The sequence below is a fragment of the Microtus oregoni genome, unplaced genomic scaffold, assembly GCF_018167655.1.
Source record: "Microtus oregoni isolate MIOR12 unplaced genomic scaffold, Mior012 000021F_ref0000039, whole genome shotgun sequence".
NCBI classification, from domain to species: domain Eukaryota; kingdom Metazoa; phylum Chordata; class Mammalia; order Rodentia; family Cricetidae; genus Microtus; species Microtus oregoni.
In genome coordinates this window covers 30,147,501-30,172,676 of record NW_024543080.1, presented here as the reverse complement: position 1 = coordinate 30,172,676, position 25,176 = coordinate 30,147,501, and the positions used below count along the sequence as shown (strand labels likewise).

At 45.3% G+C, this 25,176-nt stretch overlaps 1 protein-coding gene across 5 annotated transcripts in view; it reads left to right on the top strand.

Moving 5' to 3' along the window:
• The window catches only part of Tbc1d1 (TBC1 domain family member 1), a 180,018-nt gene that overhangs the window by 63,390 nt on the left and 91,452 nt on the right, over positions 1–25,176 (top strand). Inside the window, exon 1 of one of the 5 annotated variants that reach the window (XM_041671272.1) lies at positions 921–1,000. The exons of 3 other annotated variants lie outside the window; for them this stretch is intronic. Coding sequence is in view for 1 of the 2 variants with exons in the window: in XM_041671271.1 (XP_041527205.1) it covers positions 1,304–1,333 (30 nt within the window). In the remaining variant the exon portion in view is untranslated. Of the gene's footprint in view, positions 1–920; positions 1,001–1,182; positions 1,334–25,176 lie in introns of those variants that run through there. One more of the 5 variants, XM_041671271.1, reaches the window with a different exon arrangement.

The window sequence follows — 25,176 nt, the reverse complement described above, 5'->3', positions numbered from 1 at the left end:
AAAAAGAAAGGAAAGAAAGAAAAGGCAGAAGGGCCGAGATGTCACTTCTGAGTTTAATTTGACAAAAGGACTGACTCCCCTTTGGGACGTGGCACTCTGCTTGGAATACATGCTGAGGTGCAGAGTGACCACCTCTGCTTTGGGGAACACCATGTCATTGAGCCCTGCAGGTTCAATTCTCCCAAGGTGTCCTGAATCCTAGGAGCAAATCTGTATTGATTTGGTGGTGGATTCTTCTGTCCCATCCAGGCCTGGGATACATGCAGCCTCACCTTACTGCCTGCCTTAAACTCAAGGCAGACCTTGAGTTATGGACACCCAGCTATGTGCTCCTGAGTTTCTGCCGTACAGGATTTGTTACCATAGCAGCTCAGTCTGGGGACAACTTGTTAAAGGGCAGTAGGTAACCAACAACTGCGAAGATGCCAGGTATTTGGAGACTATTGAAATATGTTGAAAATAGTGCATAATCAATATTACAAAGTGGCAAGAACAGGACTCGCGGGCTGGATTTACGAGTGGGCGGAGGAACTGTGAGCACGTGTGCCTCACACACCAACTACTTCAGACCTTTGGACTTGGATTTTCTCACCGTGGAAGTTGGGAGCGTCTGGATAGGAAACTCAGTTTAACCTTTGTAGCAGACGTAATGTGATCACCCTGCAGGTAGCGTCATTTTTGTCTCCTCAGCTGGGTTTTACGAGGGCAAGAGAAGCACCTCTGGTTTCATAAAAGGGGCTTGGTAACACTGGCCCTTTTGTCACCAGCCATCTAGAGAGGTTAGGGAGCAATCCCCGTGGAAAGCAGGGCAGCCGTGTGTTCCCTCCAATTCTGCGGTTTTTAAATCAGAGGAAGAAAGCGAGAGACTTCAGATTTCCGAAGTTGCCCGAAAAGGCCCGGAGACCTGTAGAGTCCTAGCCTTCCTCAGTCACCAGGGATCGAGCACCGCGGACGTCCACAGGGGGCGACCCTTGCACATCCCAACTTCCCGCGTGAGCAGGTCCGGGTGGGCGGGACGGTGGGCGTGTCCGTCTGGGGGCGTGGTCGGCGGAGCCCCCCTCCATCTCCTCTCCCTCCCCCGCACCCCTCCTCCCTATTTCCCTTTCTGGCTGTGCTGCCCGGCGGGCTCGCCCTCTCGGGCTGTGACGCTCGGGGAGGGGTGGAGCCCGCCGCTCTGCCGCCGTCTCGGGACGATGCCCGCCCGCACCCCGCCGCGCCCGAGCCCGCCCCCGGCCATCCGTAGGCCCACGGGTAGGCGCGTGTGAGCGGGAGCGGCGGGCGAGGAGCCGCCGCCCGGCCAGCAATGTCACCATTGTTCAGCTGGGTGGCCAAGGTAGGCGGCGGCGGGCCAGAGCTGCCGGGGGCCGGGGGGTCTCCAACTGCCGGGCCGCGGCGCGGGATGGGGGGGGGGGCAGGCCGTTCGAGCCAGCTTGGGAGTACTTTTCATTCATTCCTCATCTCACCCCGCAGGCCAGCCTCTCAGAAGGCGTCGTGTCCTTTCCCCAGCTGGGAAGACTGAGGCACAGCCAGAGTCCCAGGTGTGGTCCCAGATAGTGGGTCCGCCCCTGCCGTCCTGGATCCTCTGTGCTCTGGGTGACTGGGGCGGGTCGCCGAGGATGTTGCCTGCCTTTAGCTTTTTTAACCCGCAGCTTTCAAGGGACAAGCTCCGAAGTCTAGGTGTTTGAAATGTAACTTTCTCTGTCTGCACAAAGTTTTATGACTGTAGCTCTCCAACTTTCAGAGCCGAACGTTAGAAATCCAGGCCGGCGCAGGGCTGCTGAACTGAAAAAGTTGGCGGAATGGCCCGGATTGCCTCCAGCCTTGCTTGGGTTCTGTGTTTTGACTAGTGCATTGCTTCCAGCCATGGAAGATGCCCACATCCTCTCGTGGATACTGGATACGATACCCCTCTCGTGTGTGTGTGTGTGTGTGTGTGTGTGAGAGAGAGAGAGAGAGAGAGAGAGAGAGAGAGAGAGAGAGAACTTCACCTGGAGAGAACCCGTTAGCTCGTCTCTGACCTTTATAAATAGCAATTAGACGGAGTTCTATCTCCAGTTATGATGTGAGGCGTTCAGAGTGGGTTGGTTTTCCCCCACTAATTACATTTTTTGAATACCTGTTTGGGAGCACGTGTGGCTTCGCCTGTAATTTAAGTTATAAAGTGGAGACAGAAACTAGGTAAGGTTGGTTTTGAGGTGACACCAAGGAACAACATCCCAACACTGACTCCTGACCAGAGTGGCCTCCGGAAGCAGCTGGTGCTTCACTGAGAGGGTTGTAGAAAAGCTTTGAGCCTGTACATAGAAAGTATGATTTTCTGTTGAATGTCCCCATTTTTGCTTTTGAAGACTCGTTTAACTTTTCTAAGTAACGCTAAACTTAAAAAAAATAGTATTAATGTAGTTTGTGAAGTGGTTCAGAATATATATATATATATATATATATATATATATATTCAGGTGCAGAACTGAGTTGCTTTATTATTGTTGTTGGTGTTTATTTGTTTATTTTGGTTATTGCTGTTTTTTAATACTGTACTCTAAGGGGGAAAATTGAGCTTCACAGAGATGTGTCATTCCAACACCAGCAAGGAAAAGTAAATACAACTGAAAAACAAAAACAAAGAAGCAGTAGCAGGCTTTTTTTTTTTTTAGTTTTTGATTTTTGATTTTTGTTTTGTTTTGTTTTAGGAATAGTAGATCTTTACAATCTACCCCTTGTGTTTAGTTTGGTCTCTCACATCCTGGAATTAAAGTTGTATGCCTCCATGCCCAGCTGTATAATTTTACATATATACACATGTATATATACAAACACACACACATACATACATGTGTGTATGTATGTGTGTGTGTATTGTGTAGCTCGTGCAATTATAGATTACACCTTGAATTACTTTTCTCACCCAGTGTTTTGTGAATGAAGAATGTCACCTCTTTTTTTTTTTTTTTTTTTTTTTCGAGACAGGGTTTCTCTGTGGTTTTGGAGCCTGTCCTGGAACTAGCTCTTGTAGACCAGGCTGGTCTCGAACTCACAGAGATCCGCCTGCCTCTGCCTCCCGAGTGCTGGGATTAAAGGCGTGCGCCACCACCGCCCGGCCTATGTCACCTCTTTTGAGAGTATTTCATGAACTGGGGTGTGGTGGTGTGTACCTGTAAACATTGAGGTGGAGGGAGAAAGATAATGAGTTACGGTCATCCTCAGCTACGAATCGAGGTATGGTCAGTATAGGCTTCAAGAAATTCAGTCTCTTGAGTTTCAAACTAAAACTAAATCAAACTAAGATCAAAAAAGAAAGAAAAACTACTCGGGATTATAGACTATAAGAGTGACGTTCACTTTATGGGAACCTGTGTAGACCTGTGCTTGCTTATGGTGAAGACTTTGTTTTAAAATAGGGAACGGTCTAAAGGCGGAAAGAAAGGTATAGGTAACACACAGTGAGCATAATCCTAACGGGCATTTACAGTCGACTTAGAGATGCTTACGATCACTCAGATGCACGCAGGCGCGGGCCTCACACTACACCTGTCATTCAGCTCATTTAGTTTCCATTTTGACCTTGGCAGCGGAAGCTCTGCACCTGGCAGGGGAGGAAAAGGGGAGTGGGTGTGGTTGATGCAGAGGGATACCTGAGCTGGCAGTCTCCTTGTGTGGATGGCACTCGCTAACTGTAGAGAGCAACCTAGTAATGAAGGAATAAGACCTAGGTGGGAAAACGTTTGAGAGTTGTTTTGTTTTTAAACGAGTACACACCCTGTTCTGCTTTTAGTTGAGCACGGAGCTTGGTCAAGGTGTACACTGAATAAATGATAGATCTGTTTCTTCATAAGTCTTCCTGGGGATAGTTGTTCCTCTTCCCCCGTAATAAATAAAAAGAAACTTCTCGAGCTTTCTGGTGTTTAGACTACCCCTGCAGACGTCCCCAGCCCCACAGCCTTGAGCTTGTCTGTTGCTTGAATCTTTGCTTCTACATATCTGTTAGTGAAAACTGATCCCAGAAAACCTGCCAGGTAACCCTAGAAATCTACTCGGATTTGTACCTGCCTGTAAAGACTGTGACTAAGGTTATTGCTAGTGTCACAGGATTTTGAGTGTATGTGTATATATCAGTTTACAGATAAAAATGAATGATGGTGTATAAAAATGTAGGCAGACTTTCTGTGTCTGAAATTCAAGGTATTTTCATATGGATTGTGCCGTATGTTATTTTCTAGGGACTGTAGGTTTATTCAGCAAATGTATATTGTGTGCTCTCTGTGTACCAGGTAACACTCATGCTCTAGAGTAGTGTTCTCAGCCTGTGGGTCTCGCCTCTTTGGGGGTTGCATATCATATCCTTCATATCAGATATAAAAATTCATAACAATTGAAAAATTACAGTTATGAAGTAGCAATGAAATAATTATATGATTAGGAGTCGTTACAACCTGAGGAACTGTATTAAAGGGTTGCAGCATTAAGAAGGTTGAGAACCCATTGCACTGGAGGTATATTTGCACAATAAGAAGGTTGAGAACCATTGCACTGGAGGTATATTTGCACAATAAGAAGGTTGAGAACCATTGCACTGGAGGTATATTTGCACAATAAGAAGGTTGAGAACCCATTGCACTGGAGGTATATTTGCACAATAAGAAGGTTGAGAACCCATTGCACTGGAGGTATATTATTTGCACAATAGGTTTGTCCTTTAAGAATTGCATATTGAAGATTTTCATTTTTGTTTTTTGTTTGAGACAGAATTTCAATATCTAGCCCTCATTGGCTTCAAACACGTGATCCCCCTGCTTTGCCTCTTGAATTGTGTGTGTGTGTGTGTGTCAAGGGGCCAGGGCAGTCTTTCCATAAACTCATGGAGATCCTCCTGCCTCTTCCCCCCAAGTGTTGGGATTAAAGACATGCACCACCATACCCAGCTCACCCTGAAGTTTTATAAGGCAAATATTTTAAAATGCCTTAGAAAAGAATAATTTTAATAAGTTATTGATTGCTAATTTTTCCTATTTTGTCTTTGTCTAAAACATGCATTTGTAGTCATCTTCATTCGTAGGTCACTTAATAAGTAGATATACAGTGCCTCTGCTATATGCCGGGCTGTTGTGACCAGCTGGGGGTTCAGCCGGAGAGAGGTAGACCAGTTCCCTATTTTTATGGTCTTTTCATTCTGATAAGGAGAGACAGAGAAGCCAATACATAAGCAAGGTGATTCCAGCTGGTGGTCAGTGCTAGGAAGAGAAGTAGACGGAGAGGGCGTGGGGATTGGGTTGGGTGGGGCGAGCTGCAAGCTTGCCCTGGTGCCCAGCGGCAGCACAAAGGCCCAGTGAGCTGGTGCAGAGAAGCAGACTCCATCCAGAGTGTGGAGGGTATTCTAGGCCAGCTGGATGAGAGCTCTGAGCACAGGGCTGGGTTTGGATGGTGTTTAAACACACTAGGAGGCCAGTAGGAGGTGGAAGGAAGTGGTGGTGTTCGCTAATGTGTGTTGTGGATGGGAGGACGCTGACTTCTTGGGCTATACTTGGGCTGTTGTGGCTCTGTTAGGAGGTGATGGTGGTAACCTAGGCTTGAGTAGTGAGGCAGGAAGGCCGCATCATCGCTCTGCAGCTTTTGCAAGCTGGCCTGCTGGCTCGCCTCAGTCTTCTTCCTGAAGCAATTTCTTGCTTGTTATTTGTACAGTTGCATGTTGAGTACAATTGCGTCTTGTTCTTTGGTCAGTCGCTGCTAACCACAGCATTCAGTCAAGTCCTGTTCAGGCTCGCAGCTTATTTATTCACTCTGGAGTTTCTCTGTGTCTGGAGTAGCCCACCTTCAGTGCCAACGTCGGCCGGACTTGCTCTTCCGTTACCAGAACACAGAACAGCCGCTCTCCCTGTGCTTTTCTTGGGAGGTGTCCACCTGGCTATGGCAAGTGTTTATTTAGGCAACACCGCAGCCTTGCTTGAAGTCAGTCCTATGTTGGTTTGTCCTTGATGTGTCCTTGAAGCACAGGCATTTTCTTCTTTATATTATTGCTACATTTCATTAGTAGTTGCTTAAGTTTAATAAAGAGCGAAGTACTCCTTACTAATAGTCACGCCACTGCTAAGTGCTGCCTCTGCTAAGTGCAACTGGAGTAAGCCACACGCCAGTCCAGCTTTGGGGGAGCCTTTGTCGCTGTCTGTAGTGGTGCAGGTTCTCTTGGGCTAATACCTCAAGCATCGGTGGTTCCTGTGAAGAGAAAATGGAGGAATGCGGGAGTGGGTGCTTTCTCCAGCAGAACACAGCCAGACCCGGTGTCACGAGAAACAAGGTTAATCATAGTTTGTTGCTTGGACGAGTTCCCTAACTCATCTTAGTCTGTTTGTGTCTGTGCCCTAATGGTCCATTTCTGTCAGAACCCCTCCGTCCTCTGGTCCTCTGTCCTTTTCCTGAGGCATCCCTGATTAATCATTCATTCGTTGCCTGAGTGGAGAGTACCGGGAAGGGAAGGGTAGGGCTGGCTTTGTTGGGCTGCTAGAATTGTAAATAAAAAGCCTCTCCTGCCTTGTCATGGGCCATCCAGCTCTTTATTAGACCAATCAGGTGTTTTAGACAGGCAAAGTAACACAGCCTCACAGAGGTAAACAAATGCAACATAAAAGAATGCAATATATCTTTGCATCATTAAACAAATATTCCACAGCATAAACAAACATAGCACATTTTAAACTAATATTTCACAACACTTCAGTCTCCTGCAAAAACAGCAAATGCTGCTAACTGCTGAGCTACCTCTTCAGCCCCCTTTGAATTCTCATATAGCACTATATAGGCAAATCTATGAGACCTATGAAAAAACAAATCTTTAGTTAGATTTGTGAGAATATAAACCTCAAACTGACTCCATTTAAAAATTCTTGTTATCTCTGATTTTGTCATAAACAGAAGAATGAATCGTATTCTACATTATTCGGTTAGATTTACCTGAAAAACAATATGGTGTTCATGCAGTTTGATTCTTTCCTGCAGCTTCTTTTCGATCTGTCATGTGTTAGCCACAGAAGAGATGTATGGATTCTGTTTACTACGTTGACCACAATTATCCAGGTTAATTTTGCTAAGCTGTTTTCTGTTGCGGGAGAGTGGGCTCCTTGTTTGTCCCAGCTGCCCGGCTAGCTTACACCCCAAATAACCACACAGAAAGTGTATTCATTAAAATACTGCTTAGCCATTAGCTCTAACTTCTTATTGGCCAACTCTTACATATTAGTTTAACCCATTTCTATCAATCTGTTTATCACCATGAGGTAGTGGCCTACCAGAAAGGTTTCAGCACATCTACCTCTGGCCATGGATCCATGGTGTCTCTGACTCTGCCCTTCTTCTTCCCAGCATTCAATTCTCTTTTCCCCACCTACCTAAGTTCCACCCTATCAACTAAGCCAAGGCAGTTTCTTTATTCATTAACCGATGAAAACAACACACAAACATAAGGACCTCCTACACCAGTTTTCTCCTTCTGAAAGGAACTTCACATCTGTTTGTGCTTTCTTTCCTTTCGTTGGCACAGTCTGCTTTTGACTAACATCAAAATGTGCTTAGGAAACTGTGAAGACCATTTGTAAACAGACTGTTAAGAAGCTGGTTAGGTGGGTAGTTGAGTGGATGCTGCACAAAGCATAGGCTGTCTAGAACCTTGTAGGTGGGTAGTTGAGTGGATGCTGCACACAGCATAGGCTGTCTAGAACCTGGTAGGTGGGTAGTTGAGCTGAGTGGCTGAGCACACTCGCAATGTTAGGTGCTGTGGGTGTAGAAAGGAGGCGTTGTTCCCATCCTTTGAGCTTCTTGCAGTTTATTGGGGAGAGGAGACTTGTGAAGGTTGACTGTAATGTGGATATGGTGTTTATGAATGGCCCAGCCAGGGTTATGAGGTGAGGTCTGAGGGAAATCTTCAGAAAGGGTAAAGGAGGCCAGAGCATGGCTAGGAAGCACAAGTGGGAGTTTCCTTGCATGCCTGAGTTATTCAGGGTTGTCTAACTCTGCTTGCCTTGTTTTAAAATGTTTTTAAAAAAAGACTTGTTATATTTTAATTATGTGTATGTGTGTGTCATCGTGTGCGCATATGCTCGTGAGTACAGGTGCCTGAGGAAGTCAGAGGTATCACATCCCATGGAGCTGGAGTTCCAGGTGGTTGTGAGCCACATGACATGGGTGCTGGGAACCAAACTCAGATCCTCTGTAAGAGCCGCAAGTGCTGTTAACTGCTGAGCCCACTGTCCAGCCCTGTGGTTCTCAACCTTCCTGATGCTGCGACGCTGTTCCTCTTGTTATGGTGACTTCCAAACATAAATTTATTTTTGTTTCTACCTCATAACTAATCTTGCTGCTGTTAGGAATCATAATGCAAATATCTGTGTTTTCTGGTGGTCTTAGGTGACCCATGGGGTTGCGACCTACAGGTTGAGAGTCACTGCAGGTTGAGAGCCCTGCTTGCCCCTTGCTGTGTTTTTGACAATAGTGTTTTTCCCCCTTTCCTCCCCCATTCTAATTTTTATTAGCTCTTTTGAGAACTTAATACAATGCACTTTTATCTTAGCCCCCTCCCCAAACTCCTCCGGATCTCCCTCCCTTGCCTACCCACACAAATTTGTCATCTTTTCAAGTCATCAAGTCTAGTTTGTGTTGCCTGTGTACTCTTCCCCTTCTTCCCTTCCCTAGTTCCTTTCGTGTGTTTTCCTCCTCCCACCTGTCCCTTTCCAAATCCCTGGCCTCCTCTTTTTAAGTGTGTGTGTGCGGATGTATGCGTGCATGCACATAAATACATAGATACAACCTAAGTCCATTCAGTATTGCATGTATGTGATCTCAGGACTAACCACTTGGTATTGGATGATAATTAGGTGGCACCTCCATGGGGGAAGACTATTTCTCCCACCTTCAGCACCCCTTAGTTACCTGTAGGTATTTATTCAGGGGTGGAGCCCTGGGAGGTTTCTGCTTTACTGTGTCTGTTGGTGCCTTGTTCGGGTCTTGTTTAGGTTAGTCATACTGTAGAGGTAGCATGAGTGAAACTTCACTCTCATTTCTAGGAGACACAACCCTACAGTAGATTTCCCGGTCCTTTGGCTCTTACAGTCTTTCCACCCCGTCTTCCCCATTCTTGTGGCTCATAGGCAGCACAGCTGGATAAGACGATTGGTTGCTTCCCTCCCTTGGCTGTTTGCCTAGCACCTTCCGTCTCCAGTCTTTTTTATCCCTGGGGGAAAGCCTATTATTGTCACCAAATTCTTGGGACTTGGGTGGATTCAGTACTGAAGGAGTCTTTTTTTTTTCATCCCAGCACATCCTGTTAATGGTTGTGGTCAGGTGTGGTCATTTGCTGGAATTCAGTCCTGTTGTTTGGAGTACGTGGAGTGGAGCTTTGAACACGATTCTGCTTGTTCTTTTCTACGTAAGGAAACTGGCCTCCAGAGCAGTCAATTTTGGCTACTAAGTTCACGTAGCTAATTTATGACTGAACATATATCCAAATTTCTGTCTCTGGGTTTTGTACACATTAATATTACCTTGCTGATTTGCTTGTACGGTCATCAAACTGTTCTAATGAGTCAAACCATGCATATGTTTGAGACAGTGTATCTCCCCATACTTCATTTAGTCACGTAAGAGCATACTTGTGAACGTCAGATCAAGATGGCCATGGGAAATGGACAGGTGTAGGTAGGGAGTGTGAGCAGTTGGGGCCAGTGGAAAGCCTTTGACCTAGGAAAAGTGCAGTAAATAAACACGAGGCCCCAGTGGCCTGGAAGGACCAGCTGTGTGAACTGGGTGCAGGGGGAAAGGATGGCCTGAACCTTTGCAGGGTGAGAGCTATTGGGGTTGAGGGTGGCAGATCCGCTCCCTGGCACTGAGCTGTGGTGACACACTGGTCCATTTAGTGTTCTTGTTCCCAGAAGACTCACAGGAAGTCAGCTATATCTCTTTGTATTTCCCTTCCTCCAGTGGGGTAATTGATTTTGTCTGGAAAAGTGTTACCTACATTGGGCATTTATGAGAAGGGAAAGTTGGGTTATCATTGAAATACCATGGAGAGGATGAGATAATCACATTCTGAACATTTTGTGTGTGGCAGTCATTATGTTGGGAGTAGTCAAGTTCAATAGCTTTCCTGATTCTTGGAATAACTGTGATACTAGTGCGATTATTGGCTCCTCCTATGGTTTTGTTAATGTGTCGGGGGGGGGGGGGGGCAAGGATATGAAGAAACCAAAGTTTAGAGAAGCTAGGTAACTTATCAGAGCTATTTTAATACTAAATTTTTTTTATGTGATGTGTTTTGCCTGTATGTATGTCTGTGTGTGTGTGTGTGTGTGTGTGTGTGTGTGTGTGTGTGTGCAGTACCAGTGGGGGTCAGAAGAGGAAGTCATATCCCCTGAAACTGAAGCTGAGAGCAGCCATATGGGTGTTGGGATTGAACCCAGGTCCTCTACAAGAGCAGTCAGTGCTCTTAAAAGTGCTGAGCCATTCCTCTGGTTCCATGATAGCTATTTTTATTTTTATTTTTTTTTATTTTGGGGTGGGGGTTGGGTTTGAGACAGGGTTTCTCTGTGTAGTCCTGGCTGTCCTGGAACCCACTTTAGACAAGGCTGTCCTCTAACTCACAGAGACACAGCTATTTTTAAAAGTTATGTAGTTATAGACAGATGCAGTTGTGTTTACTGTACCTTCCATGATGTTATGAAGTATTACATCATGGAATGATTAAATCTGGCTGACTGGCACACACCTGTCTTAAATATTCACTGCTGCTTTGGAGAGACTTCATGTCATTTTCTCATCTCTTTCCCAGGAGTATGCATTATTGTCCATGCCTCTGTGTCGAACAGCACAAGTCATAGCTACTAAAATTAAGGGCTGGGTTGTCTGGCTCTAAGTTTACCATGCTTCCTCTGCCATAGCTGTGCCGTCCGGGTAGCACGGGGGTGGTCCTGTTATGAAACAGGTTGGCAGAACTTGGAAAAGGATCTTGTCCACTGAGAAACGGAACTTCTTTCCTTAAGAGAAAGGCATAAATGATCAACTCGCCTGCTTTTGAAAGTAGCCATACAAGGGTGGAACCAGTTGCTGGTAACAATACTTTCCATAGCCCTATATTTCAGGAGTTCTTGGCCAGAGAGAGAAGAAAATAGGAAGGGGAAACCCTGGTAGAAAATCAAAGATGGTTAGGACTGGAAGAAAGTTAAGGCCAAGGGTAGTCGCAAGAGGTCAGTTTTGAGATGATGGAGGCCGAGATTGCAATTTATTGGCGGTTACTGGGTTTGTCTTCTCTTCCCTGCTCCCTTTTCTTCCTCTTTTCCTCCCTTTCCTCTTTCCTTTTCCCTTTCCTTTCCCCCTTTCCTTTCTTGTCCCTTGTCTCCATGCACCCCAGGCTGGCCTGGAACTCTTAGTCTCCTGCTTAGGCCTTCCAGGGCTGGGATTGCAGGTTTGCCCCACCATGTGTGGCTGCCAGGCTTGCTTTAGCTTGAGTTTCTAGACTAACTGATGGCAACTACATCTTTTCAGTCTCTTCGGCTTGGGTGTGGTAGACTTCTTCCCTAGGTCCCAGATTCTGATATATGAGCATATGGTGTTGAATATCCACTTTATTCTTGTTCCATTTGGAATTGTTTTTGTGATTGCAACTTGGGCCAGAATCATAAATCTTCACCCATGCGTCTCCAGTAAGAGGGAAACATCTTTGGAGTGGGCTGTCTCACTGTTTCTAAATGTCGGTGTGTTTGTCAGTAGAATGGGGATAAATAGCTTTCCTTCAGGCTACTTAGCTTTTAGCTACTCAGTATGAAGCAATTCCTGGGCCAGATTAAGCACTTAAGCGTGATTCATCAACACTGCCTCATTGCACTTGTAGGTAGAGATGACTCCGCAGCCGCCTAGCCCTGTTCCTTCTTTTTATTTATTATTATTGCCAGCACTAGTCTCTTTTTGCTGGTGAGGATTGAGCTTAGGGCCTTGAGGATGCCAGGCAAGTAATCTACCACTGAGCTACCATCTCAGCTCTTCCTCCCCTCCATGGGTGAAGTGACTACAGCTAGGATGTTCAGGGACTGAAGAGATGGCTCAGTGGGTAGTGCTGCTCTAATGTGAAGACATGAGTTCAAATCCCCAACACCCATGTAAAAATCTTGGCATACCATGTACACCCCTGGATACCAGCATGGTCTGGGGTGGAAATAGAAGGATTCTTGAAGGTGTAGTTCTAGATTCAGTGAGGGACCGCCTGTCAAAGCCTAAGATGGAGAATGAGGTGACAGAACGTGGCATCTGACATCTTCTACCACCCTCCTCTGACGTCTGCGTGTGCACGCAGATGTGTGCTCCTCTATGCACACACCCATTCACTCCTGCACACACACCCGCACACATACCCAGGAGGAATCCAGTGCTCTCTTTATATTTCACTCCTGCAGTCATACTTGGGTTCTGACTTGTTTAGTCACGTGGTGTGGCAGTTACACTCTTGCTCAGTAGGACAGAAAGAACGGGGTGCTTCTGTCAAGCATCAAGTCATTTAGATCAGATAAGAGGACAGAGAAATTACACTGGTTTCTGCCGCCTGCAGCCCGAATGTCTTTGCCCAAGGTCATAATTCCAGCCTTTTCCCCAAGAGGGACTGCTCTACTGTCCCTGGGCCTTTTCCTCTCTCAGGGTTCTGTGAAGAATTTCTTATTGCCAAGATTTTAAACTAGGAAAAGCTGGCCAACCGAAAACATTAGACACTCCACTTTTGGAAAACTTCAAAAATAGGAAGGAAGTTTATTTGTTCAGTGAAGTTTACAATTATAGGCCTGTTAAAGGCAGAAAATTAGCCAAGAGTGGTATTCTGTGGAAGTTCTTTTTACTGGGTGGACCCTAAGGAAATCAGTCATTAGGTGAAAAATAGCCTAAGATTTTTTTGAGACAATATTTGCTTATAGTCATTTGTGACTGTTTCTATTGTCCATTTTTAAAGCAATATAAGATTCCAAATAAAAAGTACTAAAGCTTACAAAGTTTGATTTCAGAAACAAACCAAAACTCACTTATGAGTAATAAGTTAGTGGTTCCTTATATTTTGATTATTAGCAAATTATATGTTGAGCATGATATTAATATAGGTACTATAGTCAAACCCTTCTTATTGTTCCCGAAATAGCCATGTTCCCAAGTTTCCAAGTGAGTGGAAAGATTTGTAACATATTTTCATTTCTCGAAATCCTTGACTAATGCCTAGGGATTTGCATCCCACCGACGTTTCGGTCTGTTCCACTTGATTTTGGTGTACGTGAGAGCATTACATTCAGGCCGTTCTCTAGTGTTAATTGGCTGAGGATGTGCTGTGTGGATTGTTTTTCTCCCAGGAAAAGCTCCACTGTGAGGCTAGGAGAGCACAGAGCTCCACGTGGATTTCTGTGGTCACCTGCTGTTCAGTGGCGCAGTGTACTCATTCTAGACCTTTGCTAAGAGCCCCGACTGCTCCAAGTTGATTGTGCACTTGGATACATTGTTGTGCAAATCTGTGATGGTGCACACTGAGACAGGACCTCTTAGAGGGAAAGGCAGGTGTGTGTAAAGGAATCAGAATTGCTTATCTTTTAAAATGTGGTTTCCGGAGGCCTGGGAGATGGTTTAGTCGGTAGAGGGCTCTCCGAATTAAGTATAAGGACCTGAGTTCCAATCCCCAGCCCCTGTGTAGTTAGAGTCTTATTGTGAGTGAATTAGAGTCTGTGGTCCAGCATAGGGGTGGGATGGGGTGGGATGCAGGGGTAAAGACAAGAGAATTCTTAGGCTCATTGACTAGCCTGTCTAGTCAACTCAGGTTATTGAGCACCAGCTGGACACCCTGTCTCAAAAGTAAGCGGGAGAGCTGGAGTGATGGCTCAGCAGTTGAGAGCACTCTCAACTCTTTCACGGGACTAGAGTTTATTCCCAGCACCCACATGGTGTCTAACAAGTGTATGTAACTTCAATTCTAGGGAATCTGAAATTGTCTCCTGACCTCTGAGGTCATTGGATACTTGTAGTGCACTGATGTTCATACGGGCAAAGCACTCATTACATAAAACAAAAGTAAATAAATCTTAAAAAAAAATAGAGACCAATAGAGGAAAACACCTGGCATTGACCTCTGGTTTCTACATGCCTGTACACGTATGTGTATGCACACTTATACACATACATGAATAAACAGATACGTGCAATTCACACACACACACACACACACACACACACACACACACACACACCACAGATATACTTTGGATGTATTGAGAAGCAGCTGTGGTGTCCTGGAGCACCTGTCTGCTGATGTAGGTGTGTGTTTTTAACTGCTCTAATAAGTGGATGCTTTATTTGGATTTAATAGGCAGACAGCAGAGTGGAAGAAAGGGTGACTGTCCCCAAGCCTTGGCTGCAGATTCAGGGTGTCTGGCTTCACCATCATGGATCACTGCAGCTAAGCATGTAGTGGGAAACTGGTGAGGTGTGGGTCTCAGAGACACCACAATGTGTTTCTAGCCATATGGCCATGTGTTGTTCTTCTAGATTATTGTTATTGTTATTATTAATTTAGCCAAATAAGGAAATTTGACCCCAAAGATTACTTCATCCCAAAGCAAAAGCAGATCCCGTGATCTGGGAAAACAGCGTGTCTGGGAAGGTCCAGTTCCTTTCACCTGAGCTCTGTGATTTGATGCCAGTCACTTTAGCCTTTTGCGGCGTCTTTTCCTCAGCTCTGAAATGAGCAGGTTGAAGAAGTGATTTGGAGGGTCCTGTGCAGGAGTCAGGGCAGAATTTGCATTAGTGAAGCCGTGGAGGTGGAAATGCGATGGGCAGAGGGATTGATAAAAAGACTGGTCTCAAGCTGAGTGAGATAAGGCAGCTAGTTTCTTTCCACTCCGAGGCAGACCCTGGCGCATCTGGCTGCCTGTGTTTGGTAGGGGTTCCAGAGGAGGGTCCGTGAGCAGAAGCCCGACCTCCTGAGAAATGTGGTTCTGCATGATCTGTGGAGAGCAGAGCGAATGGATTTGGGATGGGCCGGAGGCGGGGCCCTGGGTGGAGTAAGAGCCTTGCTATCATCCGACTGGACTAAGTGCAGGCTTGACCAGCACTTGAGATTCGGGCTCAAGCTGAGGAATAAATTGTGCACCCTCACGATGGAAAGCTGATGGAAGGAGAAATGAGTCGAAGCCTCTGGCCAAGTCTAAGTCTTGGTCACCCGGAAAGCACTTGGGAACCAGGGAATAAGGAGGGAGACCCACTTCGTGGTGAAGAGAATGCAGTTGATGGGGATCTTGGAAGGTCAAGGTGCCTGAAAAACACCTTAAAGAGGTAGCTGGGCATTTGGGTCAAGTTAGAAAACCATTCAAAGGTAGAGATGTAGATTAAACAGTCCTCTGTGGGGAGCTGGGAAATTGGGGAGAGTAGAGGAAGACACCCACTCTCCAAGTCCTCTGGCACAGCCGAAGGAGCCCGGAAATCCTCCCCTGGGTTAGAGCAGATGCTAAAGCAGTAGTCGAGGAAGGCTGTACAGCGGTTACTAACCACACACTTCCCAGGGCAGCACTTAGGTCCCATGCTGTGCAGTCCCTAACCCCTTAGGGCTTATTCTCTTGTGTTTCCTCTTGTCCCTGTAAATCAAGACGGAGTGTCACTTTTGAAAGTGACTTTAGGATTCAGAGACTTTAGTTCCCTCTTGGTAGATGGAATTTGATTGTGGTGGGTAGATCAGAGTTCATCCTGAGCATATCTTGAAGCTTCTGGCCACGCCGTATTGCTCTCTGGCATGGGCCAGCCCGACAGCCAGCCGTGGGCCGGTTCCCAGCAGCAGCTCTGGGCAGCTGCAGCCCTCTTATCTCTTGTCAGCCTAGTTTCTAAGTTGGTTCTCTAGGAATGTTCCTGATAGTGAATGTGGGCTCCAGTGAAATGAAGGCAGCCTTCCCACAGAGGTGGGGTGGACAGCTGGAGAGAACTGAGCCCCTCATGCCCTGTGCTCAGCAGACCCTTGAAGGGAGAGGCTGCAGCCAGGTTCTCAGTGTCTGTCACCCCCATCCCACTCCTTAAATTAAAAAAAAAATCGACATATAGAAACTGTATGCACACATTTACTGTGTACTGTGTGAGTCAAATCACAAACCAGAATGTAACTCACTCACCTTTGTTTCTCATTTGCTGGTGTGTAATACTAAAGCCTTTTCTGGGAGCAGATTTGCTCCCTGGGAGTTGGGGGCCTCTCTAGACTCAATCCCTCGGCCCCTTCCCCCATTCTCCGCTCAGGATTTTGCAAGACACTACCTCCCCATCTTGTGGCTTTGGAAGTCTTCTAAGATCAGAATCTGATCAGCAAGAGTGTGGGGTCATGACCTCTCCCTTGATGTGAGATTGACCTTTCTCTTAATGCCCTAGGGTTTTGTTCCTTCCATTCTTTGGATATTCAGGTCGTTCTGTGGGCTTATCCCAGGCTTACAGCCAACTCAGGTCCTTAAATCTTGTTCACATGAACCTTGGGCGAGCTGAGACTGCAGTGGGCACTTACCAACTGAAAGGGGTTTTGTCTTCTGTTGTTTCTATGTTTGCAGCTTATTTCTAATAATTTACACACATATCACTCTGCTCCTGATGCTGAAGGATTTTCTCTTTGTTAGCTTATTTGCCACTAGAAGGCCTTACTCGACTATAGTAGAAGGACACTTTGGAAGGACTGGTTTAAGTAAAGAGTATACTTTTTTGGTGACCATGCTCCAGAATGGCCTTGTTTCAAACTCACAGAGATCCACCTGTGTCGGGAGAGGCCATCCGCCTCCCAAGCACTGGAATTAAAGAAGGGTGCATTACCACACAGACCCCAAAAGTGGGCTTTAAATATTTTAAACCCTTCAAAGATTACAATACTAATGTGTATAAAGTACAGGGGGAAACACCATATGCGTGTGAAAATAACAAACCACTGTATTACCATTGCTGCTGCCCAGAGCCTGCACTCGTGGCCCCACTCAGGTCGGTTCTTTAGTACGCTCTCTTTAACTAGATCTGGTTTTGGCTGGGATGGTGGCTCTGCAGGTAAAGGTAAAGGTAATGGTGGCTCTGCTGTTCAAGCCTGAAGAGAAATTTGATCCCTAGAGCCCACATAAAGGTGGAGGGAAGAGTCCTTTCCGTAGAGCTGTCTGACCTGTACTTGTGCCCCTTTGCATGTGGACACCCCATATACATCCAGAATACACAGTAATAGTAAAGTGGCATCTCTATGAATGCAAATATTAGAAGAAATAACAGCCTTTCATACACAGTTATATTGCAGCTCTTTTGAAGAATAAGTCAACACCTGCCAGAGATTTGACTTTTCTTTAAGAAGGTGTGCACAGGGCTGTATGAATAATTGTTGGGCACACTTTCCCCAAAACTATAAGGCAAGTTAGAAGTCGAAGCCTTCCTATTGCTTGTTTTCATTTTAACCTACACAGTTTCTCTGTGACACTCTGGAGTATTTTCAGGTAAGCGTGTGAACTGAAGTAAAGGAGTGTTATAGTTACCATTTTACACTTGGAGAAAAACTCAAGCTCCCTTCCTCCCAGTATGTTAAAGTGCATCTGCCGGGTCCATGGAAATAAATCAAACCTGTTGTGATCTCCAGAGCAGCTGACGTGGTGTGAGAGAGAGACATGCAATGTTAGGTGCCCTGAGAGCTGATGGAGAAGCATTCTAGAGCCTCCTTCCTTTAGTGATCGTCGCATGTGAACCACACCCCAAAGAGCCGACTCTTGAAGTTGCTGCAGTTCCTGCTGAATCGCAAAGTTGACAGCTGAAAATACTCAAAATTCTGTCAGTTTCAGCATTGGACTAAGTTGTGTACAAAGACTAACCGGACAATAAATTGCATCAGACTTAAATTGTGTATTTGTAACTTTTAGAAGGAGCTGTAGTGTGTTTGCATCGATGAATTTATATCATACAGAAACCAGTTTTGTTACTCTTACTAATAAGACACTTGAGTTTTGTTCAAAATTTACTTTCTTCAGAAATTACATTTTGTTGTCTTAATGAGAGACTTTGGCTATAGCTTCCCATTTTTCAACTGGCTTTCAGACAGTAGGGATGTTTTTGGACACACACATGTACGCATGCACACATGCATACATGCACACACTCATGCAGATGCACGCCATGGTACCAGAGGAGATGATGGGGAGTTGTGGCAGTGGGAGGTAAAACCAACATTATTGAACATACAACTGCGTTTTCTTCTGCACAGGTGCAGAAAAGAATTTCAAGATGAATCAGAACAAAGCAAAGCTGGGTTGATTAAGTAAACGGCTATATTCAGTAAAGCAAGCGAGTTTATTAAGTAAAAAGAGGAGGCAGATCTCTGAGTTAGAGGCCAGCCTGGTCTACAAAGCAAATTTGTGGACAACCAGGGCTTTTACACAGAGAAACCCTGGCTTAGCGGGGGAAAAAAGACATGAAAATCTATCAAGAGTCAGGTCTTTGGGATTTTGGGTAGTTCATTTTATGGGCAAACTTTAATAGAGTGGGGAATTATTCTCAAGAGTAGTTGGTACAAAGATGGGGATTCCAGGAATGGAAGGCTCTTTTGTCTCAGTACAGTTGTCCCAGGTGTGTCAGATGCACGATGGAAGCAGGCAGATTTGTAAGGCTAAGGACATGGAGATGCTTTATTATTTTTATAATAAAGCAAAGGACTTTAGTGATTTCAGTCAGCCATGCTGGTCCAGCCAGTTTTGAGTTATCTTGCTGAAGGTGAGTCTCTGGTTGCATTAGCTCTAGCCTCCTTGCCCCTCCTCAGCCCTCATGCCTATCCAGCCTGCCTAGTTCTCTTAGTTGAGTCCTTGTTGGCGTTGTCCTCCCCTGGACAGACACTTCAATCCAGCGGTCCTTAACCTGGGCTCAGGATAAGAAGTTGGGTACATGCACTTGGATGGGGTAAAACATCATATTACATCTCTATTTTCATCAACTTCCAACTAAAATCTAACTTAATCCTCTGACTGTTGATGAATTCTGCAAGACCAGTATCTTTAGCAGTTCTTGTAATGTTAATATCAATAAAATCACACTGCTGTCCTCTCAACATTGCCTGATGTGTGTATGTAGAGGTCCATGTCGGGTATCTTCTCTTTCCTTTCACTTTGTGTTTTTGAGACAGAGTCTCTCTCTGAGCCTGGAACTCATCAGTCGGCTCGACTAGCTTGCCAGGAAGTTTCAGGAATCACTCCTATCTACAGACATACTCCCACCCTCACCCGGCCCTGACATGACAGGAGTTTACTGTCGTGTCCAGCTTTGTGAGGACACTGAGGTTCTCACACTTGTGTTGCAAGCAAGGCTTTACCTCCTGAGCCATCTCCCCTCCCCCACCCTCACCGTTAATACCTCTGAAGTGAAGTGTTTGGGGATTCCCCCACACCACTGTTCAGTTCTGCAACTTTCCAGGCACCAGCTGACTGAGCAGAGAGTCAGTTCTGACCCTAATCATTCCATAGTTAGAGCAGACCTCACAGGCAAGGAAGGGTTAATCCCACAGGCCTCTACAGGGCCACTTCCAAGCCCCAGGATTCGCTTCTAAACATTACAATCAGGTTCACACCACCACTTCTGTGCTCAGTGATTTGATAGATGGCTTCCAAAGCTCAGAAAGTTATTTTCTTATATTTCCTGATTTAGATTTTCTTTCTTTCTTTCTTTCTTTCTTTCTTTCTTTCTTTCTTTCTCCTTCCTTCCTTCCTTCCTTCCTTTCTTTGCGGGTGGGGGGCGTTTTGAGACAGAGTTCCTCTGTAGCTTTGGAGCCTGTCCTGGAACTAGCTTTTGTAGACCAAGCTGGCCTTGAACTCACAGAGATCCACCTGCCTCGACTTACCAATGCTGGAAATAAAGGTGTGTGCTACCACCACCCCGGCTTACCAAAGATGCAACTCAAGAGGGGCCAAGTGGAAGAAATGAATAGAGCAAAGTTGGGGTAGAGACCGTCCTGTCCCATCTGCCTGTGCTCCCGTGCTTTCTAGATATGCCGTCTCCATGTGTTCATGTGGAGTCCTGGACCCATTGGTTGTTGTTGTTTTGTTTTGTTTTTTTGTAGATCCTATTAGGGAGCTCTGGACCTCATTGTTTGGGAGGATTTTTTAAATGTAGGTTATATTAATGAGGTGTTACTGGTTAATTAACTTGGTTACAACCTTTGCCCCTGTCAAGAGGTGGTGATGGAACCAAATTTCCAATCTTCACATCAATGATTGGCTGAGTTCTGTGGAGACCTGCCCTGAGTCATTCATTAGCATAAAGTTAGGTATGATGGAAAGTGTCATGAATAACAAAAGGCTTATCTCTTGCCACTCAGAAAATTCCACAGATTCTATATTTTGAGACTTTTTTTTGCCTGGAGCCAAGACCATTCCTCTCTTTATTACCATTTTCACACTGTACTGCAGGTTATATATTCATCAAAATACTGTGCACATTATGATTTTGAGTGATAATAATTACAGCAGAATGTGATTCACCACTGGATCTTGTTAAATATGGCAATAAGATGCATTATCAAAATTATTTGGATAATTTTTCTTCATTACAATCAAATTCTTTCCTATTCCCTAGCGTGCCATTTTATATGCTGTAAACCTTAATTTTGAGAAGGTATAGGCTTCTCTGGGCTGTCAGAGAGTCCTTGAAAAAAATGAAACTTAAGACTCAGCCCCTGGGGTGCATTTGAGAGAGCACTAGCAAGGCACCATTGCTGAGGGGAGACTGGGCCCAGCAGTGCTGTTAGCCTCCTCCACGGCCTGTGACCATTGTAATGTATGCACCCCAAAACAGTATTCTCTTGCATATGTTTCACTGTGGGATCTGTCCATGCAGGAGACTGGAGTGTCAACTGCTTCAGGATGTAGGCCTCTCTCTGGACCAGTTTCTACCAACAGCCAGAGTCCATCTCTGTTTATTAAGGGGCAGTTCTGTGCCACCTTCTCCCAGGTTCTACTTGTGGTGTAGTGCTCAACAGTGGCAGCTGGCTTATTCAGCAGTGACCAAGGTGGATCTGAATAGTCTTAGACATCAAGGCCTGGTCTTTACCTCGGGTGCTGGTTAGCTCGCTGTGATAGAACACCCAAGACAAACAGCTTGAGAGGGGGAGAGCTTTCTTTGAGCTCAGGTTTCAGGTGTGCCCCATTAGGGGTACTTAGCCCTGCTGCTGCTTATCTGAGGCTGAAGGATGTGGCAAAGGAGAGCTGCTCCCCTCCTGATGGGGAAAGTAAAGACAGAGATTAGAGATTCGTGCATTCCCTTCAAGGCCACACCCTGTCAGATGGCCCTACCTCCTAAGATTTCTACCACACTCCAATGATGCTGCCTGTTGGGGACCAAGCTTTTCATAATATATGAGTGTTGGGGTGGGGGGATTACGATCCAAACCATATCCCGCAGTAAGATTAATGCCATAGTTTCTAAAAGGAATGAGATGGTTCTATGTGGGTTGATATGTCAATAATATAGGGTCCCAGTGATAATAGTTGCAGAACATTGTGCATGTGCGTGCGTGTGCGTGCACGCGTGTGTGTGTGTGTGTGTACAAGAAAGAAAGAGAAAGAAATGAGATAACACACAATGAATCGCAGGAGAAAAAAAACCCTGTAGCTATAGATGTTTCTGGGCTTTTCTTATATGAATATGTATTAAATATGTATGTAATATATATCTATGTGAATATGCATTAAATATGGATGTGACTGTGTATTAAATATGTATGTGAATATGTATTAAATATATATCAAAGTGACTGAAGAATACATTCTGCTCCTGTGTTTAAAAAGGAGGATGGATTGCTGGGCGGTGTGGCACGTGCCTTTAATCCCAGGACTCAGGAGGCAGAGGCAGGGGAATCTCTGTGAGTGCAATGCCAGCCTGGTCTACAGAGTTAGTTATAGGACAGCTAAGGCTACACAAGCTTTGACTTGAGGGAAAAAATAAAATCCTGCCTCAAAAAAACCTTACTTAAAAGAAAAAGAGGATGGATTATTGAAAAATGGCAATACTTATGTTTGTTTCTTCCTTGGGTTGACCCTTTTAGGCCAGGCAGTCCAGGCCTGAGCCTTAATCTTGGCCTCTTTGAGGCGAGGGGGAGGAGCAGGGCAAAGGCAGGCCTGTACCTTTCTTTCCTCCGTTCATTCTGTTCAGTAGCAACAGGCTGGCATCTTTACTGGCCCCAAATTATGGACCTTTCAGGGTCACAGTGCAGAGATACCTCTGTGGGTACAGATTTGGATCTGAGGCCCCAGGGACTGCTGAGGGAGAAGGTGTGCAAGGGGGATGAGTTCTACTGGCACAAACACGCTTTTGGAATTTTACTCTGTAAATGAGATAGTGAAGGAAGAATGTAAGATTAAAGTCTCCATTGCTAGTGGATGCCTTGGTTTTGATGAGCTCCTTACTTCTGTTATTGTGGATATGTAGATGAGGTCAGAGGTGCTGGCTCCAGCTAGCTGTAGTTGTTTATGAATGGGGGGCGGGGCATTGCTGTTGTGAGAATGGAAGTTACAATTCGATTTAGTTTCTGAGGCCGAAGAGCTCGCTCAGTGTTTTCCTGTTCATGTGTGATGTGGTTCCCAGCTGGGGTTTGAGAGAAGTGCAGCCTCCTTGGGGACACCATGTCTCTTGTTGCCTGTCACCTGGGGTCTGTGCCTGCTGGCAGAGCTCTCCGCTTTTCTTCAGGTCCCCTAAGGAAGGAAGGCCTTGCCTTTTATATAAGAAATGAAGTCTTTCCTTTGTAGATCTAGCCAAAAAACCCAGAAAATCCCTCTGCTGTGTTTTCGGCCAGGTGGGTTCTGCTTCTAGGTAAACAGAGGATGCATGTGACGTCCCAGAGTGAGAGTTCTCGAGGCCTGGTGATGCCAGCCTCTGCCCTGCCCCTCATCAGGACAGATACCTCTGAACTCAGACGTGAATCCCATTCAAGGAGAGGAAGCAGACATTTCCGAGTGGCATTCTGGCCCAGATGTGAGGCGGCAGCGTTGGACACTTTGCAGGGGACTTGTGTCTCCTGCCCAGTTTTGTCCACTGGTACTCTGTGTGGTTATTTTCCCCCCTTGTTTTATTTACATGACAGCCAGCAGGCAGGGTGTGGGGAGAACGGGAAAACAATTCAAACAGGAATTCTCTTGGGCTCTGTTTCTGAATATTGTTTTTTAAATGGGGCCTGAAATTTTATTAAATCCTTTCTTGCATAGGAATAAAAATGGAGTTGAATTGGACTCGGTGGGCACTTTGGTGCCTGGTTTTATTTTAGGAAGGGCCAAGTGTGGGAAACCCCGAAGTTAGTCCAATCTGTATTTCAGTTTCTTTAAGAAGACCTGGGCTCCTTTCTCTCCCCTCCGTATTGCTTAGCGCTCCTCCTGTGGCCGGCCCGTGGAGCCCACCTTGCTCATCACTGTCCTGTGCTCAGTCTGTCTGTGTAGCCTTTGACAGTGTGCCTGTCTTTGTGGAGAGTGGTTGGAATCCAGCATGCAGTGTGGCTGCTTTTGTCCCATTCATCCTTTCCTGAAGTCTCAGTTTTATCCTATGAGGCCAACCTAGTGCACAGCATGAATGGCCTTGTATATTATATAGAGGGTGGCTGTTGTTTTTTTCTCTCTAAATGATGTATTAAAACCAATAAGGTACTGGTAAGAGTTTGTGTGAAATTAGAGGCAGATAAGGTGTGGGGAAGAGGAGCTTGATTTAAAGTAGTTTCTCCCTCGTGATCAACAAACAAGCACTAATTCTCATTATCAGCAGACACATCTGTTCCTCCTGGGAAAATAATTAATATGAAATGAGCTGTTTCTCTATTACTATTTTTACTATCATTACTGTTACTGTTGCTTTTATTTAACTCCTTACCATACAAAACGTTTCCTCTGAGGGAGGAAGCAGTGAATATTCCTGCCATCTTTTTGCAGCTTCAGATGGTTTCTCTATTATATATGAATGTTGTTATAGTTTTAAATGAGATGCTAGACTTTTAAAAACATTTATCTGCATTCTTTTTATGCTGAATTTATTCCCATGCCATGAATTTTTGTTTCTTCAGGGATGGCTTTTTCTTCTTTGCACCATCTTCCTCTTCTGGCTATGGAACAATCTGTTCCTTTTCAGTGGGGATCATCTCGATGTGGCAGGGGAAGCTCACTTGTGGGTTAATCTGGCCGTGAGCTCTGAGAGTTCGCCGGCCATCTTAGGTGCTGTGTTCACCCAGATTTGCTCAGTGCCTAGAGGACCTGTGTCTAAGCCCTACAGTTAGCATTTCTCTGTGTTTTTAGTCATGTGCAGCAAAACAATTCTTGGATCCCCAACCCCGTGTCCAACCCTAGCCTGGGTGCACTGACCAAGTCCTGGGTGCACTGACCAAGTCTGCCACTCCCACCACCACAACAACACACATGACTTCTTTAAAGCGACATGCTTAAGGTAACTTGTGGCGTTTCAGATATGCATGCCTTTGATGGCCTGGGCAGTGTCACGGGTGTCTTTAAAGTGCACAAAAAGATTTGAACCTCTTGATTAGCATAACTTTGTAGGGTTTGGGGTCAAGAAAGTAGGGAATCATCTTCACAGGTCACCCCAGGCTTACAGGAAGAGGAGGCCAAGACACTGAAAAGAATAATTTAATATTTATATGTTAATAGTTGGTAGACAAACCAGTAAGTGCAAAATGAAAGTGACAGTTTTTATTCTAAAGGTTATTTCAGAAATGCCCTCCTAAATCCTTGTGAATAAAATTACAGTTGCAGTGTGTTTGTAATCCCTTAAAATCCCTAAATCCTTATAAAGCTGACCCGTGCGCTTGAATAAGGACTTGACTTACAGAAATATTCTTAAGAATGTTCTTAGAATTCTATACACCCGAACAGGCCTACTTCATTAATTTTGGGTAATTGATCTTAATTATCTAACTTTTTTTTGTTATGGTTCCCATAGTATCAGACGCTCTAATCAAACCCTAGCCCTTGTTAAATTTATTCCAGGAAAACCGTTTTCAGGCTCTCTGCTCTGCTCTGGTGAGTTTGGATTTGCTTTATCGGCTTATCTGCGAACAGGAATGACGTAGTTCTTAGTGTTCTGACTGAACAGGCAAGATTCTCAGTAAAAGGCCCAGATCTTATCAGAGGGAGTAAGTTTCTAGTGACCCCAGTGCGTTTGCCC